Source organism: Acomys russatus, chromosome 9 (assembly GCF_903995435.1).
Source record: "Acomys russatus chromosome 9, mAcoRus1.1, whole genome shotgun sequence".
Lineage (NCBI taxonomy): Eukaryota > Metazoa > Chordata > Mammalia > Rodentia > Muridae > Acomys > Acomys russatus.
Genome location: NC_067145.1, coordinates 32,542,641 through 32,563,094, shown reverse-complemented (window position 1 = coordinate 32,563,094; position 20,454 = coordinate 32,542,641). Strand labels below are relative to the sequence as shown.

Genomic DNA, 20,454 nt, shown 5'->3' with positions numbered 1-20,454 from the left:
ACCTTATGTGGCATGAACAGCCAGGAATGGTTAGGCTGGCATGCTCACCACCGCCTGGAAAGGCTTCATAGTACCAGTTCTGTGTTCTCTTCAAAGCTGAGATCTCAGCAATGAGTCGTTTGCCTTGAATCTGTACCGGGGCATCATGCACACACTCTCTCTGGGTCCCCGCCCCTCCTGCTCCTTTTACAGGTAGAGGAATCAAGGCATAGGGAAGATGAGCTCTGCCAACAAGTAGCAGAGCTGTGGTCTGGGCCTAAATTTCTACCTCTAGTCCCTAGCTCTGCCCACGGGAACATGCTACAATAGATAGATGAGGCAAGACTGCAGCCTTGGCCACAGATGTGTGCTATAACGGAGAAGTGATGCCATGCAGATAGCCTGGACCCAGCCCTTCTGGAAGGGGCACCAGACAGTGGACTGGAGGTAACCCAGGACTGAGATTTGGTGGAAGGGCACATGAGAATGTGTCCAGACAGTGAGCACTTCCTCCTGCAGGAGCCCTCACCCCTGGCAGGGTCAGGCAGGGTTCTGAGATCAGTTCTCAGAGAGCCCAGGGCCCTTCCAGAAAGGATCTCCACAGATCTACCTGCATGAGCGTGAAGGCTTCACTGAACCCTAGGGTGCAGTCTGCAGGGGACTGAGGCCAGGAAGAACACCCACTGGAGCTGGGGTTGGGAGTAGCGGTCCTCACTAGCCAGAGGAGAGGACTTACTGGGCACACAAAGCCATCAATGCACAGAAGATAAAGCATCCCCAGAGGGAAACTCCTAGAGCCACAAGCACAAAGCTTAAAGCTGCAGAAGATCGCACTGCCCCCACCCACCTGACCTCCCAGGACAGACCTGATGTTCCTAAAGGAAGACATGCTAAATGCTATCCTGGGGTGGAACTCACTGGGTCTCCCAGCTAATAATGGACTCCACTCTGTATGGAAGCACCTGCTATCCCATAATTAATCAATCCCTGTAACCCCAGCACTTGGGAAGCTGCAGTAGGAGGTCCAGCTAGGCTTCATGGAAGGACCTTGTCACAAACCAACAAGACGGGATTGTTTGTGCTAGCCTTGCCAAGAGCAGTGAAAATCCAACAGTTATGGAAAAATGATTCATCGGGACCGCAGCCTGACACCGACTCTGTGTTCTTAGTTTATATTTGTTTTACACAGACATATTCTACCTCATGCTGAGGTGTTAAGACTAAAAGTGGGACTATATTGAATGTCCAGCAGGGGTGAGACTTGTGCTCCTCACCTCTGGCCATTAGACTATTGAAATAATTCACCCCATGAAACTGAGGTCTCTCCAGGAATGTCATGCCAGTACAAGGGAAAGCCCAGCGTCTGGGCCAGACGGAAGAGACGCTTTTCTCTGGAGAGAGACTTATAAGTTGTTAGACCACCTTGCAGAAGAGACAGTGTTGGGCCATACCACGACTTAGCTATGCAGTAAGTCTGGCCCCCACTTAAACCTTACCTAAGGTTGGGATCCCACTGAAAATGGACAAGCTACAGTTTATCACCCAACAGTGCAAATAAACATAAGAATGAGAGTCAAATAACTCAAAAGAAGAGGAAGAAAGAAACAAAACAGTAAACAATGAAATGAGACAAAGAGAGAAAACACCAAGCGAGAGGATCTAAATTTATCCATACTGGAAACTATTGGACAAAAATTCCAGTTAACAGACAGAGATTGTTACACTGGAGAGAAAAAAAAAAAAAACCCCACAAAAGAACCAACCCCATGCTGCCTCCTAGTCACTCACTTCAAATGAGACACATTGAGGTTAAAATCAAAAGGATGAAATAGATTTATCAGGCAACCACTAACTATAAAAGGAGGCAGATATACTTGTAACCAGACACAATAAACTTCACAAGGAGGAATATGACCAAGAGGGACATTTCCTCATGTTAAAGGGGCAAAATGAAAGCTTAATATTCATGAACATGTGTGTTTTAAAACACCAATCATCACAGCCAATGAGAGAGCTTGGTGGGTAAAGATGCTTGCCACCAAGGAGAGAACTGACTCCCACAAGTTGTCATCTGACCTCCACATGCAGACCTTACTGTTGTAAATGCTCATGTACAAACTTGAATGCATGCACATGTGCTTGCACACACACATATGTGCACAAAGACCCACAATTAACTAACTAACTAACTAACTAACTAACTAACTAACTAACTAACTAATAATAGAACAAAGACTTCAGCTTCAGATGAAGCAATAGCCATTACTGCTATAAGCAGTAACAGACAAAAAAAAAATCCCAATTATAATTGAGATTTTTAAAGCCCACTCTCAGTAACTTATTAAACAAGCAGACAGAAGATCACTAAACAAATAAAGATCTAAACAACAATATTGAACATGAGTAGCTGGCATTCATATAATGTTCTATGTTTTCTAGTGTAGCCTCAAACTCCTTGGTTCAAGTGCCCTTTCCACCTCACACTCCCAAGTTCTGGGACCACAAGCATGCACCCTGCAATCTGGCTGGAAGGCATGCGTAATGTTTACTGACAAAGACCATAGCATAGGCTGCAAAGTATATTTCAGTATGTATTAACATTACATTTTTATAAGTAAAACCTATAATATGTGTTTCCAAGACAATTACATTTCAACCTGATAAAAGAAGTATATCAAGACAACCCAAGTTTCCCAAAATTAAACAAGTATCTTCATAAAATATCTTCTTATTAAAGTAGGGACCACCCGAGAGATTAGGGTACACTCTAAATTGAACTGAGATTAAAACATCAAACAGCGAGACGTAGCTACAGCAGTACGTTAGAGGAACATTTGCAGCTTTAAATCTCTGAATTTACAATAATTTGTATTAGAAAGTTGGTGGGAGTGGTATTGAGCATTTACAGAAGTCAGGGAGTCCTGAGTGGCTAGAGTTATGCGGGCTTGTCAGGAGGTTCTAGATCATATGCATTTTCCTGGTCTAGGCTTCACATGTATCGAGTATATTCATACTTTCCTAGCACAGCCACAAGCATGACAGTACTGAACTTGCAGTTTCTGCTCTGAGCCTGTGGTATATTTTTATGCACGCCTATTAATGGGCATTGGAGAAATGTCAGAAAGAATAAGGAAACAGGCATGTGGAGGAGAAATGTGTGGGCTTATAAAAAGAGATCAGGCCAGTAATCCTAGAACTGGGAGGTGGAGGCAGAAGGATCAGGCAATATGGGCTACACAGCAAGACCCCGACTTTAAGCAAATAACAAAAAGGGTAAAGGGGCCTGGTGGTGGTGGTGCATGCCTGTAATCCCAGTACTTGGGAGGCAGAGGCAGGTGGATCTCTGTGAGTTCGAGGCCAGCCTGGCCTCAAAGTGAGTCCAGGGCAGCCAAGGCTATACAGAGAAACAGAGAAACCTTGTCTGGAAAAAAACCAAAACCAAACCAAAGCAAACCAAACAAAAACAAAACAAAACACCAAAAACCAAACCCAAACCAAAACAAACAAAACAAAAAACAAAAAACAAAACCAAATCATGACCAAAGCAAGTTGGGCAGGAAAGGCCTACTCTTCCACATCACAGTTCATCATTGAAGGAAGTCAGGACAGGAACTCACACAGGGCAGGAACCTGGAGGCAGGAGCAGATGCAGAGGCCATGGAGGGGTGCTGCTTACTGACTTGCTCCTCATGGCTTGCTCAGCCTGCTTTCTTCTAGAACCCAGGACCACCATCCCAGGGAAGGCACCACCTACAATGGGCTTGACCTATCCCGTCATTCACTAATTAAGAAAATACCCTACAGGCTTCTCTACAGCCTCATCTTATAAAAGCATTTTCTTAATTGAGGTTCCCTCCTCTTGGGTGACATTAGCTTTGTCAAGTTGACATAAGACTATCCAAGCACAGAGTGTGACTTGGTGGTAGATTCTTTGTCTAGCATATACAAGGTCCTGGGTTCGAGACCCAGAATCTTAAAAACAAAGAGACAAATGGGTTTAAGAGTCACTGAAATAAAAGTAATTGTGAGAGTTAGCCAGTTGACACTCTCTAGACTCGACTTCCTTTCACTTTTCTCCAGCAGCTGTTTCTATCACCTCTAGTGGCTGCTGCCTGGAAGGGAGGTTGCTGGATGACATGGGACAAGGGGGCTGCTGTGGTCACTCTCCGTTTTTTTTTTTTTTTCATTGGTCCTGGTAGACATGGACTAAGTTGACTCTAGGCACAGGAACCAGTTCTGTATACAGGACTGGCCACGTATGGGGAACATACCTCATCCTGGACAGATGGGCTGTCCCTGTGGACAGAGTCTGGGGATGACATGACAGTGTTTGGTGTCCCATCGAGACCTTGCTGCTATTCTCTAAGGATACAGCAGGCATGCTTGGTACTACTTTTCTCACACATGTTCCTACCAACATGTAGGAACCTACCAACATGCCAAATCCATGATGCAGTATCACACAGGGACAGCAAGGGTAGGACTGCTACCCATGGACACCCGTGTTACAGGACACAGATTTCCCGACAACCACTAGATTGGCCTTTACACACTTCATAGGGCAATGTATGCTATTTTCTTCTCCCTGCCTCTGTCCTAGACGCATTTAGTAATAGCTCAATGTCTGGCCATGGCTACAGGCCCTCACAGAGCACAGAGTTGAAGGCCTCTGCTCTGCGGTCTTCCCTTCCAGACTTAAACGATAACGTTCTTTCCTTCATCATTTATCACAAACACCCAGACTAATTACGCTTTCCCTCTAATTTTCTTATCTGAAAACCACACAGTGGAATCAATGCTCCCAACATCTTCCAAAGAGAAACCAAGCCGTTCCCCCAGACCCCTCACCCACTCTGAAATCTCTGTTCTTTCCAAGTGCTTTGAACCATATTTCAGTCTCTGGCAGTTATGAAAGGCACATGAGCTCACAAACCTAGTCACCCTTTTCTCTGTGTATAAACTAACCCTGACTCAAGCTTGACTTGGCTCTGTGCTTCCTTTAGTGCAACTGATAGACCCTCTACCTGAATCTGTGGCTCGCGTTTTCATGCACTGGTTTCCTCACACTCTTGCTGGTCCCTCTACTTTAGTCAGATACTGCTGCCACAGATGGGGACACATGACAACCTTACACACGTGTGTAAGGTTGGGGGCTTTTTTCCCCTTAAAGTATTCAGTAAGAGAATTGTGGTAATGAACAAGCCTTAAGAATGCACTAGAATATACTTCAGTAGGTGTTGGAAGTGTTCTTTGAGTAATGCCATCATTTCTTGTTTGCTTGCCACAGGAAAGCCTCTATCTAAATATTCAGGGCCATGCTGCTATTAAAACAGAAGTGGCTTCATTTCTATTGATCAAAGCCCCTTATGCGATGCTTTTGCTTCCCCTCTGTACTCTAGGTTGGCCCTGAACTTGCAATTCTCCTGCCTCACCCTGTTGAATACTAGGATCATAAGCATTGGCCCAGCTCCAGCTTCTCCTGCTAAGTGGTATGTGAACTCTTAGACATTTAAACATGAGTAGTAAGTCATGCTCAAACAGGCCAGTGAGAGTTCAGGCCTACAGAGAATATCAGGGCCTACGGGAAATCCTCTCCTTGACAGCGATTGCATCAAATGCCTTCTGCTCATGCCTGTCACAGAAGCCACACTTCAGCAGACCCTGCCTTAGACAGAGTAGGCCATCCAGCACCAGTAGTGTCCCAAGAGAGGCAGCTCAGCTCCAGAGCCTCATAGAGGAGCCAGACTCCTTTACACATCTATACATTTACATCTCCATAGCTTCCATCTTATAAATCATATAGGGAAAACATTGTGTGTGGCAGTATGGCTCCTTGTGGTAAGCATTCACATTCATATACAGATACATATGTGTGCATACATACACACATAAGCATACATGTGCACACATATATGAGTGAATGTACACATGCGCACATGCCTGGACTCTAAGAAAGGTGAATGGTGGGTCAATGGGTGTCACAGCCTTTCCAGGATGGGTCACCTGGTGATAAAGAGGGACAGGAGGGCTCAGGGAAACAAATTCCACAAAGGGGCAATAGCCTACAGGTGGAACATAAAAGGCCAGGCCTAGCAACGAGACAGAAAACCAGAAGGCTTTCTGGAGATCAGAGTGCACCAGCGTCAGGCAAGGAAAGCTAGCACTATGCATGGAAAAAGGATACAGTGGAGTAAGTGAAGAGAAAACTTCATGGCAAGGGGGCAGCCCTTACAAGCTGTCAGCAGCCTCCCTGTGAAGCTGAGGCACCCAGGCAGCAATGCTCAGAGAGCTCCTTTTCTGGAGCTAACAGAGAATTTGCTTGTTCTGTGTCCTGTGCACTGGGAGCCTGAAGCCGGAGCCCCCTTCCTTCTAAGCAGTGCTGCAGTGTCTTGGGCAGCTTCTTCCCACCCACTATAGAGGCGGGGTGGAGCAGGTGGGCAACAATGCAGGGTCCATCCCTCCCGAGACCCCTAGCATGAGTTGGATGAGGATGTGTGAGACCATCCTTGGGCAGCTCTGAAATATACTGCATAAGGAACAGGGCTCAGTACCATGGGCAACGACAGGAACCTGTTCAGCACAGCTTTGAGAACAACAAGGTGACGTGGTGTCTTCAGAGCTGCTCCTGAGGTCCCTCCCCGACCTGCCAACCCTCCCATTCTCTAGGCTGACAGGAAGAACCCACCACTCACTTACTCAAAGTACTCAGCAGCGGGAGTGGTCCCAAAGGTGTCATTGAGGCCCACGCCATCACTAGAGTTGCTGGGATGGGCATCAGAGCAGTTAGGGCTGTTCCAGGTGTTGTTGCAGTGGATCCATGGGAGGTCCATGGTGAAGGAGGAGAAGAAGTAGTGCAGTGCCCACGCGATGATGACATTGTAGAAGAAGCCCACGTAGAAAGAGATGAGGATGACAGTGAAGCCCACACCTGGTGATGATAGGAGAGCCACCATAAGCAGGGTACTCTTCCCATTATACACTCACCCTGAGCTGCTGCACTGACATCCCTCCCACTACACAACACCTTAGAGCGCCCAGGAAGAATGGGTAACAGACCTTATTCTGTGATTATGAGAAGGGCTTGCCACTTCGCAGATTCATCTGTATCTACCAGAGACATCAATAGGTCTCAGAGAGACATTGAGAATCAGAGGGGTCATCTAAGGCCATCAGAGAGTTTCTGAGACATTCTCTGAACATTCAGGTATTCCTCCAAGGGTCAGCCATAGATATTCTAGACCACCCAGGCTTACCCTACAGACATACAGATTTAATAAGGCCAATCACTTCCACTACAGTCACCCAAGAAGCAGCCAGAGTCATTTAGACTCATATAGGGTAATCTATAGCTTTCTTGGATCACCCAGGAAAGCCAAGCATAGTTATCTATGGCTATGAGAGCCACACCAAACCTTTAGAACAATCCACCATCATCAGGGCTGCCAGAAACACCCATGATAACAGAACCATCAGAGGCCACCTAGAGTTACCCAGAAATGTCCTAAGGTGTCCAGAGCCACCATGAATCATTAAAAGGATAACTAGGACCCTTTGTGGCCATCCACAAGAACCCCGAGTTTATTAAAAACCATCAAAGAGTAATTCATTGCCCAGGGAAATCAGGACCACCCAGAATTGTGTAGGCCACACCCAAGCATCTGTATTCATCCATATATGTTAAGACCACCAAAATCTCTCAAGACATAGTCACTGATAACTACTCATGCCCTTTCTCCATGACCATCCAGGTCAAACAGATATCTAGCATGTTCACAGCCACCTAGAGCTGCCCAGATCTTACATGACCATCTACCATCTCCCAGGCCATGCATGATTACCCGGAGATTCAAAGATCAGTCAGACCAAGTAGTTGCACCTGTGTGAGCCCACCCAGGACTATTCTGAACTACCCATGGTTGCATATAACCACTAGGAGTACCCAGGGTGTGGTAGAGTATTGTTTTCAAGATCACCAAATCTGGCATTTGGGATCAGCCATTTAGTGGGTGTTCCTGTAAATTGGAGTAGACCAGAGAGGCAAGCAGTCCTCAGAAAAGGGCTATCCTGAGCAGTGGGCGGATGGTCAGGCAGTTAAAAGACTCCTCACATTGGTCAACAGTCTGTTCTTTGCACCAGGCAAAATAAACACAGTCATACCCCTGCTACTGTGGTTCATTTGACTGAGATACATATGAAGGATTCTCATTTGAAAGTCCCTCCTCAGCTTTGCAGATATAATTGTTTTGGTCTATGACTTTAGTTGATTTTGTTAAAATTTAGTTAGACTCCATGTCGTTTCTGGTCTGCTTGTGGCTTGGAGAGGAGTATGACTTAAAGGTGAGGTTTTCAGGTTGTGTCTTAGCTGCGTGGATGGCCTTTGGAGAAGGCATTTTCATGCTCAAGGTTATTTTCCTTCCATGAATGCAAAGAGAAGGCACTAAAACATATTTGTGTTAAGCCGAGAAGAGGAAGTGAACTACTTGAACGTGCTCAGAAGCAGAAATAGTAAAATCCAAATGGTTTCCTTTGGAAAACAGTCTTCTGTATAGAATTAATCAAGACCAAACAACTCCACATTGCAATTTCATCCACCAACCTCCTTAGGAGAAAGGTTTTGATTTCCAGTGAACTCATCAGGCAGCCATTTTGGGAAGCCACGCAGTTTGTCAGCCATGTTGCCGGGAAGCCATGTTGTCATAATCCACGTTTGTTTCCACATTGCACAATGAAGGTTTTCCTGAAAGGTGGCTGGCTGATGGTGGATGCCCCCATTTGAAACTTTTTAAGGTTAAAGCTTTGTATCTGAAGTCCTCAGTTTTTCAAAGCTTTAGGAAACCAAAGACGCCTTTGATCATATATTATGGTGAAATATAAGTGCAGTGTCTGAAGAAAGAGCTGACTGTGCCCCTCATCCTTTGGGGACCACCGCTGTGTGTGGCAGGAGTGCTCCATCTAGGCTTAGTGACAAGCACACCTTTCTTCACAATGGGATAAAGCCTGACACCAACTGATCTGGCTCCTAGGGCAAATGGGCTTGCAAGAGAGAGCGCTTGCCACAGACCACTCTCCCATGTGTTCAGCTGCCCTAGGAGAGGAAACTGTCTCCATGGGAAGGCAAGTGCAAGAGTTGACTATTTAGTTGGTCGCCATGAGCCCTGCTCTTCAAGAAGACAAAGCCCAAGAAAGCCACCAGCTTTGTCTGCAGAAACTTATCACCAACAGGCCAACACTACTGGCTTCTCCCTTCGTGTCCCGTAAGACACAGCCTTTAGAAACCTGGCCCCCACCACAAGAATCTTCTTATAGCTGCGTATAATGGAATATACCTGAAATCCTAGCACTCAGTAGACTGATGCAGGAGGATCACTGTGAGTTTGAGGTAAGCATGAGATATAGAGTAAGACCGTCTCTAACAGAAACAAAATCAACAAAAAGAATGGTCCTGTGATGGCTGTCATCATATGGCATATACTTTACCTACAGCTCCACTTGTTGCTCTATTTTATTATAAGCACAAGCTGCAAAAGTTACCAGGTTATTATCAAGGCAGGAGAACGTTCTCATCAATCTGGATGGTTTTAGTGTGTGTGTGTGTGTGTGTGTGTGTGTGTGTGTGTGTGTGTGTGTTTACTCACATCTGAGAGATAGACATGGAGAAAGATGACAGGAGAAAGAGAGAGATTTAAGGACCTTTTCTCAGAGATCTTGTGATGCTGTCTTCAGATGCTGAGGCCACTTCAGCGTCTGTGGCCACCCTCAACGCTAAAGCTGAGATGGACTCAGATTTCTTACGTTGGGCCTCACTGTCCCTCATCCTGGACTTCACTGTCCCTCATCCTGGACTTCACTGTCCCTCACCCTGGGCCCTACTGTCCCTCACCCTGGGCTCTACTGTCCCTCACCCTGAACTTCACTGTCCCTCACCCTGGCCTTCACTGTCCCTCACCCTGGGCTCCATTGTCCCTCACCCTGGACTTCACTGTCCCTCACCCTGGACTTCACTGTCCCTCACCCTGGCCTTCACTGTCCCTTACCCTGGACTTCACTGTCCCTCACCCTGGACTCCACTGTCCCTCACCCTGGGCTCTACTGTCCCTCACCCTGGTCTTCACTGTCCCTCACCCTGGCCTTTAATGTTCCTCACCTTGGCCTTCACTGTCCCTCACCCTGGCCTTCATTGTCCCTCAACCTGGGCTCCACTGTCCCTCACCCTGGGCTCCACTGTCCCTCACCTTGGGCTCCACTGTCCCTCACCCTGGCCTTCACTGTCCCTCACCCTGGCCTTCACTGTTCCTCACCCTGGGCTTTGTTTTCTGTTCTTACCTTGGACTTTCCTATCTGGCATTTGAAGCTGGAGCAGCTTCCCGAGTTGGACACAGATAGATTGGCAGGAGGCAGAAGAGCCCAACTTCTCCTGAGGAACTGCTCAATCTTTTATCTTATAGTTATGCTGAGTATTTTAGCTGTCATCTTCATTGTCATTGTAAAATTTAAGTTTATGAGCCCTGAAAATAAAGATAATTTTCTTAACTAGACTTTGAAAAGATGAAGAAGGAAAGAGAAGGCATGTGTTCCAAGAGGGTCGGGAAAACAAGCAGGAAAGATCCTCTGGGATTGTCATTGAACAATTCAAAGTGGAGAGAGAGAGAGAGCGGGGGGGGGGGGGGGGGCGGGAGCACGCACATGAGTGCACACAGCTACAGTTTGCCCCTTTGAGTAAAGGTTCTCCAGCCTCAAGTTAGGAGCTGACAGAAAGTCTGACTGAGATCCTGCACCTGGGGCTGATAGGCTCCTCCCACAATGTTGCTTCTGCTCCAGTGTGGCCTCCTACAGCCCAGGGACCAGGGGTAGGATCACCAAGGACTAAGGCAGCACAGCTCTGGGCTCTGCCACCTTGAGGTCCTCTCACCTTCCTAGCCACACAGCCACAGACTTCTTTTCTCTACAAAGCTACGAGCATACATGTCTGCTCAATTCCGCTGTGCTCTGAGCCAGGTTATTAGCGCTGTAATACTTTGCAGGTCTTCTAAGTGTTTTAGTGATGTTTTACAAGCAGGAAAAAAAGCTTAAAAAAAAAAAAGCTATACTGTTTTTGCTGAGGAGCTTTTTTCAGACAGCCTTTTATGCTTCCAGGGCTGTCCTAGTATATACAATCCTCCTGCCTCGGATTCCTGAGTACTGGGATTGCTGGAATAGACCATCACTAATACCCAGCTAGTGATAGAGAGTTCTGGGTTGTGAGTGAGGCCATGTTTGAGTTAGCTGGCTTTCCTGGGATGACCAAGGCCTGGGTGCTGAATCTGCCCTCTTCCCTGGTTTCCTGCGGGCCTTTCAGTCTTGTGACTACCAGTGAGGACTGAGGCATAGCATAGTGTTGATTGTATCTTGTGGAAACCTATGACATACACTACAATCCAGGGGCATGGGCCTCAACAAAATCCAGCAGAGCAAATCCTGGCATCCTTGCAGTGTGTGTGTCTACGCGTGTCCACCAACCCTGGACAGGCAGGCCGGCTCTCCAAATGAGTTCTCAACTGCCACCTGAATGCCACATTTGGTTGAAACTCATGATGGGTACCATGAGACATAGCCTCAGAAGTGTCTACTCCCTGGGCCACATTAGCACTGATAGATAGTCTAGAAGGACATAGCACGAGTCGCTCGTTTTCACCTGGAGCTCTTAGATTGAGTTCACTGACCTTGTTCATATGGTAATTGGACTTCAACAGAAGAATTATCTCCCAGAGTCCCAGGGTTCCCAGGTGCCTCAGTAGTCCTCTATTAGAGACCAACGATGGCGTCAGACAGCCTCTACAGTTCTTCCAAGTGCTCAGTCCTACATTTTGATCACAACTGGGAGTATCCAGTGCCAATACGGGCTCCCCAGAGGGTCTGCGTGGCTCTAAGATTGTGCATAAAGGTAGTTTCATTTCACTGTGATCCAGAGAGTAATTTTAGCCTAGGAAAAATTGCTGCCATCTTAACACTTACCAGTTGTGAACCCCAAACTGAGAAGCCTATCTGTGGCAGCAGCCTCTGCATTTCTCATTTCCACTGTGAAAGAGCGGTATATTCGCGTAGAGTACGGCCTGAGCAGCTGGGAGCAGCCTTTCGTGTCTACTACTCAAGGCTGTCGTTTCTGGTCTTGGGTGTCAACCACTGGCCCGCAGACATGCGTAGGGGAGCTGGGGGCTCTGCTTTCTTCCCTGCAGCCACTGCTCAAATACTTGTGAGAAAACCCAAATGCTAGTCTCTCAAGAGACATTGGGGGGAACATCACCAGAGAAGAGTCTTGCAATCTCCTGGAACCTTATCTCCTTGGGATGCCACTGGGTCAGGGCAAGGGAGGTCCAAAGCTGGCTGGGGGTAAACAAGACTGAGGGGGATACAGAATTGGCTTTTAAGACATAGAGAAGCCCTTCTTCTTCTTCTTCTTCTTCTTCTTCTTCTTCTTCTTCTTCTTCTTCTTCTTCTTCTTCTTCTTCTTCTTCTTCTTCTTCTCAGCGTCAGCATCTCCCATGCAGAAGACACAGCGTTATCTACCTGGGATCTCCTGGGAGCAAAGGGAGGGAACATCTGGGAAGTATCAACCCCTCCGCAGGCCACCTAGGCTCAGTATACGGTACATCTGCCTCCTAGTCCTGAAGCCGTGTATAAGCATTCTGGGACTCAGTGAACTAGATAGGTGATTGATAGATACATGATTGATAAATGTATGACTGGTGGATGGATGATGGACAGATTGGCAGGTGAACAGATAGAGATGTATATGGATGATAAGTAGATAGATAAATTAGTGAGGAATGGAGATAGATAGCAGATGGTAGTTGCCAAGGTAGATGATAGATTTAAAAACAGTGCTTGCTGGGTGGACCGTACATAGGTAAGTAGATGACTGTGGACAGATTCATAAGGTTTTTGTTTTGTTTGTTTGTTTGTTTTTAATCTTACCTTAACATGCTGACAAAAATACCACCACTTAGCTTCAGGGAAGCCTGACCTGGGAGCAAGGAATGCTCTAGAAGATGCCTGGTCACTACCATCTTTAGGGTAGGACCCATAATGGAAGGGCATGTGCACACGTCCATGCAGTTGAGGAAAGCAGAACCTGCACATAATGTCATCGTCTTGTTCTGAAGCCCCAGAGACACAGCCATGGCTCATGGGGAGCATGTCCCCGCATATTACCTTTCAGGATAGGGCAGATCTTCCAGACACCGGCAGCTCCTTCTCTGTTGAACTGCCCGAGAGCCAGCTCCATGTAGAAGAGTGGCATCCCAGCAATAACCATGAAGAGCAGGTAGGGCACCAGGAAGGCACCTGTGCACAGGACAGCAGCTTCAGCTTGGTGGCCGCTATCGCTCGGGGGTTCCGATGTTGTAACCTCAAGTGTGACCTAGTCACCCAGCTTCCTGTCTAGAGTGGAGGGCTCCTGCATATCCACCCAAGGGGATATCCTGGATGGGGGGTGAACCCCACCTCCTTGCCTGTCCCAGCTGCTGTCAGTGTTGGACGCGTTCCCCTTAATGCCTCTGGTTGTCCCTGCACCCTATGTCCTAAACTCAGCCTGAAGCAAAGAAGTTGAAGACCCTGACCCACTTCTCAGCCTTATTCCTAGCTCTTCCTGCCCCTTCATGCCTGGTCATGCTTTGTCTTGATCTTATTTGGCCCCTGAGAGTTGCAGTCCTGGGATCTGTCACCCAATCCTGGCATTTAGATCCTCCCTCTCTGGGGGACTAGAACTGAATTTCTGCTGGAGCAGAGTGCAGGGCTTGGTCTGCTTAAATTGTGCACTCTACTGCCCAAAGGCCCCACCCACTCACCCAAGTTTGACCTTGATTGAGTCAGAGACTGGCCACAGTTTTCTCCCAGGGTTTGGATGAGGCCGGTGGAACCCTCTCGCCTATGTCTTTGGGTCACTTACCTTGGACCTCTTTTCTTCAAGAGCACATGATGAGACCACTGTGTTCATGTGTTTACTGCAGCCCTTCCTTCCCAAAGCAATTCTTCATACCCTGCAGCCAGTCAGGGAGCCCAAGCCATGAAAACAGCAGCTTCTGGGCTCATCCTGAATTTCTCTGGTAACCCTACCCTTTGCCTTCTTTTTAGCTCCACTCCACAGCTATGGCTCTATAGCTGAGAAAAAAGTAGGGGAGCCAGGCCTGGTGTCAGGGACCTGTAACCCCTCCTCCCCCACTACTCTAGAGAATAAAGGCAGGAAGACCACATGTTCAGGGCCTGCCTGATACACAGAGTGAGTTCAAGAACTGCTCACGAAATAGTATAATCCTTACTCAAATGAAATAATGTAAGAGGGCCGTGGGTGTGACTCGGTGGTAGAGTGCTTGAGAGTATATTAAAAGCTCTGGGTTCAAGTGCCATTACTATATTTAAGGAAAGGAAAGAAGGGGAGAAGGGGGGAGGGAGGGAAGAAGTAAGGGAGGGAGAAGGGGGGAGGGAAGAGGTAGCAGAGATGGATGTATGTCAGTTTAGAAGCGTCGTCTGCTTTTCTAAGTTCAACTTGAAGTTTTACAAAGTTCAACAACTCTATAAACTCTCTGAAGTTGACTGAAAGCATGTTGCTTTGGCCTTTGAGACTTTTCTTTCCAAAGTAAAACTTGTAGTGGAAATAGACGTCAGTGCCTGATGTCTCCACCCGCTCCCTTCCCCTTTCTGCTTTCTGGGTTCCATGTTCCTTGGGGTGAGATATTTCTCTGAGCTCTCCAGCTTGGAAAGACTAAAGAGCATTGAGGTTGGCAAAACAGCCTCACCATCCTACAGGAAGGCGGGATTGTCCTGCTGAAAGCGTTTCCTGTGTGTGCACATTCCTGTTTGTGCAGGAGCACGTTTGTACATACCTGTGAGGCCAGGCATCATTCTTGGGTGTCATTCCTCAGACACTGTCTGTCATTGACCTGGTGCTCCCTGGATAGGCTAGACTGACACTAGATGGCTGTGGATCCCCAGGGTTCTATCTGTCCCCACCTGCCTGGCACTACAAGCATTACACGTGTGTGCCATCATGCCCTGCTTTTTTATGTGGGCTCTGGAGATCAAACTGGGGTCTTCAGCTTGCACAGGAAGCACTTCACTGACTTGGTTATTTCCCCTTCCTTCACTGTGAGTGTTTCTTGACAGCACAGCTCCCACTGTACCATGCCTCCCATGGTCTCCGCTGCATCCCAGAATCCCCTGCCAAGGCCCCACCCTCAGAAGGCACAGGAGACCAGGCAACACTCACCTCCACCATTTTTGTAGCACAGGTAGGGAAACCGCCAGACGTTGGCCAGGTCCACAGCAAAGCCAATGACAGATAGCAGGAAATCAATTTTTTTGCTCCAGGTCTCTCGCTCTTGAGCCTCCGCTGGTGTCTGTGGTGGGTTGATGAGGGTGGAATTGGTCAGCTGCACTCCGTTCTGCTCCTTGACCAGGATGAGCTCCACCTCTCTGGGGCCCATGGCATTGGGCTCTTTAGCTGGGGCCACCACGGAGGACATTGGTCCCACGGAGCATTTGCTTTTACTCATGGGTAGGAACTCTGCTTCTTTCTTCTTGTACTTCAGTCAACATAAAAACAACAACAACAACAAAATACATACACAGCAATGCACAGATTCAGTAGCCATGCCCACAGGGTACCTCAGTTGGGCACAGAGACCTGAGGTAGTCCAAGCACCTGAGATGCTATGGCCAGCATAAAGGATAGCTGGGAGATGCCGGGAGAGGCTCGCAGAGATGGGTAAGACTGGCTAGGCAGACCAGAAACAGACACATCCCTGTGGCTCCCTTTCCCGCCAAAGCCCTCATTCCCGTTAGTGCAGACTTGTGTAATTTCTAATTTTCTTTAAAAAAAAAAAAAAAAAAAAAAAAACCCTAGGTCTTGCACGCACTGCTCATCCACATTCCCCGGAGGCAGTTTTACATCTTGCCAACAGCATTCCACTCTCTTCGGCCCTTGTAAGGGTGTGTAGCTTTCTTTATACTTAAGTACTATGACGCAAAACAAAATGAACGCCAACAAAAGCAGTCACAGTAACTGAAAGTTTAAACAAATGGCCATCGATTTCTCCAAGGTGCCCATGATCACGGCTTCACAGGCCTTTGAGCTGACAGAGAGTCGGCAGACTGTCACCAGGAGAGGGATCAGGCCACTGCTACCCTAGCAGCACTCCTGGAGCAGGAGCAAGGCTGTGCTGTGCTTCTGCAGAACCAGGGTCATAAGGAGGCAGCAGCCTCACAGCCAGTGACAGCCTCTTTCCACTGAACTCAGACAAGCACACTGATGGAAGGCCCACATCTGGGTGGCTGCTCTAATGGGGTGACTTTCCTCTGCATCCCTAAACAAAAACTCCTGACAGAAGTTATTTTATGCACCACTTCTCTGTGGCCTCTCTACCCTGGTGACAAACCCGAATGCAAATTCCTCACATGTGTCAAAAATGGGACAAAGGGTTGCAGCTGCTAGAGAGCAGGTAGGACTGACAGAGGAGGTTGGTGTGAGAACGCAAGGGGTAGAGCAAAGGACCTGGTCCAAGGCTCTGCTCTCTTATAGACACACAGGGACAGAGGCACCTGTCTGCCCCACCCTACTCCTCAACTGATGCCTCAGAGGCAAGGTTTGGGCACAGATAACAAATTGGCCTCTGGGAAAACATTTTTCTTCACCGACTGGATCAGGAAACAGGTGGTTCATAAGCCAAGATTCTCTGTTTTCCCCACAACCTAAGTTCAGTCCAGCTTAAACAACACAACACAACAAACAAACATACAGAGAAGGGAGATGGATCTTTTGACATGTTATGAAAATAACCCCAGGGGATGTGCTTTCTCCAGATCGGGGCCACTCAGGTGATGTGAGTCCATCACCGAGGGTCCGAGATGCCCGGTTTCAGCTATAGACAGCCATGTCCCCTGGGAAGCAACAGCAACCTCCTGTGAAAAAGGTCTTGAGCCTTGGCTTTGTGAAACCCTTCGCTCTGAGGACAGGCTCTGAGTACACACTCCTAAGTTCTGTATGGAAGCCCTGTCTGCTGGCGACTTGGACTAGGAACTCTGATGGCTCTGGTTCCTGACCCTGCAACGGCTGTCCGTCCAGGGTCAGAGTGAAGCAGGCATAGTGTAGATGCCACCGCTGAGGATGCCTAAGAAGCCTTGGTCCTTACCTGCCTCCTGTGCCAGTCTTCAACTCTGGGGTCCTGTCAGCCTCCAGTCCCCTTCACAGCTCTGGCGGGTCTTGAGCTCTTATTCTGTCGCGGGGTCGGTCCGCTTAGCCCCGCCCGCCTTCGGGGAGGGGGGCGCCCATTGGCATTGGCTCCGCCTCCGTCCCGCCCTGGGTGGGCGGAGGACAGCAGGGCAGCGCCCCTGCATCTCTTGGGGGACTAGGCTGCCTGTGGGAGAGCCAGAAGCCACTGAGCCTGACCAGGCTAGGAGGTTGTGCGGCTAGAGAGCCTCAGCCACGTGGGGTGGGATCAGGGCACCTCTGGGTTGGACGCGTGGCGGACCAGACGGACAGTTGCTTCCAGGAAGGGGCAGTCCAGGTCTCCCATCCCTGCTTGCTGCTCCTCGGGGTTAGCCGCCCAGCGCCTGCACGGGACTCCCAACAGCTGCTTCCAGCAAGGTTATCAAGAGAGAGCGAATTCGGGAGCATTGACCTGCTAGAAGCACTCAGGGCTCACCCGGGTCTCCCCACTTCTCCCTCACCGTGCTCCTGTGGTCCTGAACAACCTGAGAACAAGATTCTCAACTCCAACTCCGCGGGGACAAAACAAGTGGGACATGCCCAACAGTGCTTTGGTGGTGGTCCGGCCCACCTGTTCCTAGCCAGGTCACAGCGAGGCTTCCCGGCCCTCACCTCCACCCCCACCCCCACCCCTGCTTTGGGCAGTTTGCTCAGGGACTCTTCCCTCCTCGTTCCGTAAGCGCTGATATTAAAGCCTAAAGAACCAATGCTCTTTCCATGTGTCCTGATCCTCTGCCACCTTTCTCAGGGTCCCATGGTCACAAGTGCATGTTCATAGTGTGTGAGGTGCATATCTGTAGTGCGTGCACCAGTTCCCAGACCGACCCCAACGCTGCTCTAGATTGGTTCCTGGAGCCTCTCCTGAGCATTTTTTTTTTTTTTTTAAACACGGATCCAGGCCATCTGATTTAAACCCGGAGCCTCCCTCCCCTCAGCTTCTTCAGGAAGCAATCTCCCTGGAGGGACCTATAAAGCCTATATGGTCAATACTCTGCTTCAGGGTCCAAAGGGCCAGGAGCTGGAACTCTCCTGCTCAGCTGAGTGTGACATACGGCCGGCCGGCCGCCTAGGGAGGTCCGGGACACCTAGGTGTGAGCAGGCTCTAGGGTAAGGGTAAGCAGCACCGGAGCCCTTTCTCAGAATCCAAGTTTCCTGTCTGTACTCCTGCGTTCCCTGTACTGGTACCTTCTCACACTCTTCCCTCTCTTCCTTTTACCCTTCCTCTCCATCTTTGCTTTCCCTGAAAATAGCTGAGAGGTCTGCCAAGAGCAAGAGGGCCCTGGACATGGCATCTGTCTCCCCTGCAGGTCCCACTAAACCAACTTCCTAGCAGTGTCTCTTTCTACTTGGGACCCCAAAACGGCCTGACCCCTCCCCTACCTGGTTACTCCTCTGTGCTTCCGTGTCCTGTCCTGCTTCCCATCGCCCCCACCCCCCAAACCTGGGGCTGATGCCAGGCAGGAGGGCCCCTAGAGTTGCTCTTTCATGTGGTGTTGGAATGGGGTGAGCAGGCAGGAGGCGAGCACCTGGAGCTGCTAATAAGGAAACACCACAGCGCTGGAGGCAGTCAGCAAACATTTGCTCCTATGTAGACTTGGAAGTCTCAGATCCCCAGGGAAGATCTGGGGAGGGCTGCTCCCACATGGCAAATGGGAAGTTCTCTAGGGTCTCTCCAGAGCAGAGGTGAACAGAGTGCCCCGGAACCATTTTATAAGACACAAATAACATTTCTGAGACCTGATCACCTCACAAGCCCTGATTCTCAATACTGTCTGACACGAGAGGGCATGATTTCCACATTGAGAAGAGGGTGGTGGAGTGGTCTCAGTCCTTGACACTCCAGGTGGTAACAGGGAGCTCAAGAGATGATGGGTATCACCTCTGGTCTCCAATGCACCAAGGGCCGTCTGCTCTGTAGCAATACAATTTTATTCAAATACCTCTTGCATTCAAAGAGACTGGCTCTTTCTGGACCTCACAGCCAAGTTAATAATACATTTTGAGCTGGGCATGGTGGCACATGCCTTTAATCCCAGTACTTGGGAGGCAGAGGCAGGTGGATCATTGTAAGTTTGAGACCAGCATGGTCTACAAAGCAAGTCCAGAGCAGCCAAGGGTAAACAGAGAAACCCTGTCTCAAACAACAACAACAACAACAACAACAACAACACACTTTGAGGTCACTGAAGACATGACCTGCTATCCTACGGTGAATCACCTTGTTGAACTTTAACCTGCCTTTAAGAGAACAACGTAACAACTAGCCTTACTTGCCTCAGTTTCCCATGTAATGCACTCTCACAACCTACACTAACGCACAACTTTAATCTTTTTTTGTTTGTTCGTTTGTTTTGTTTTTAAGTTTTTCAAGACAGGGTTTCTCTGTGTTAGCCTTGCCTGTCCTTGACTTGCTTTGTAGACCAGGCTGGCCCTTGAACTCACAGCGATTCGCCTGCCTCTGCCTCCCAAGTGCTGGGATTAAAGGCATGCGCCACCATGCCTGGCTCAACTTTAATCTTAAGTTATATACTTTTCCATGACCCTGATCCAGAGTAATGTATGTGTATATGTGTGCACTGTGGTAGTCATTTCCTGACAGTAGCCAACAGCCTGGGAGCCACCTTATATAGCAAATATCACCACAATGGTTCAAATCAGCCAGGGGATATAGCTTGATGAGGTATCTCTGTGGTACTGAGCATTTCTGTGTCACTCAGGATCAGTAACCTAATACCTTGTAAATCTCTGTTGAAGATTTCTGCAAAGACTCTCTCATTTCCCAATAAACACTGAGCACAGCCTCTTGTTTGATACAGATGGAAGACACAAGGAGAGAAGAGGAAAGTTCAAACTTGGACTCACCAATCAGTCAAACTAATCCAAGTGGGACGCGCTGAATTTTCATTCCCTTATGTGACATCAAAACATTTTTGATGACTTTGAGGTTGTCTTTGGTGTGTCTTACCAACACACTGTTCAGTAGTTAACTCTGATGTCAAGAAAGGGCCAGGGGTCCACCTGCAGGCATCAAGAAAACAAGTGTCTGAGTAAGGAAGAAATTGTGGGAATAACTAAAGGGTTGCTTAAAAACAGAGATACAGGGCAGACCTTAGGCTCATACAACTCATAAAACAGAGACAAAGCTGAGAAGAAAGACTCGTGGAACTCTGAGAATATTTCTGTCTGCACAGACAGAAATACCGTGGAGCAAAGGGACCGCTAGACCACCCACAGTA

The 20,454-nt window shown here is 48.3% G+C and overlaps 1 protein-coding gene across 1 annotated transcript in view; it reads right to left on the bottom strand.

The window, feature by feature from the left end:
• Nucleotides 1-15,531, bottom strand: part of Slc6a3 (solute carrier family 6 member 3) — a 38,298-nt gene extending 22,767 nt beyond the window's left edge. Inside the window, exons 1-3 of the mRNA XM_051151074.1 lie at nucleotides 15,221-15,531; nucleotides 13,168-13,299; nucleotides 6,676-6,907 (exon numbers count right to left, since the gene is read on the bottom strand). Coding sequence (XP_051007031.1) covers nucleotides 6,676-6,907; nucleotides 13,168-13,299; nucleotides 15,221-15,506 — 650 coding nt within the window. The 5' untranslated portion in view covers nucleotides 15,507-15,531. The remainder of the gene's footprint in view (nucleotides 1-6,675; nucleotides 6,908-13,167; nucleotides 13,300-15,220) is intronic.
• Between the last annotated feature and the right edge of the window lie 4,923 nt (nucleotides 15,532-20,454).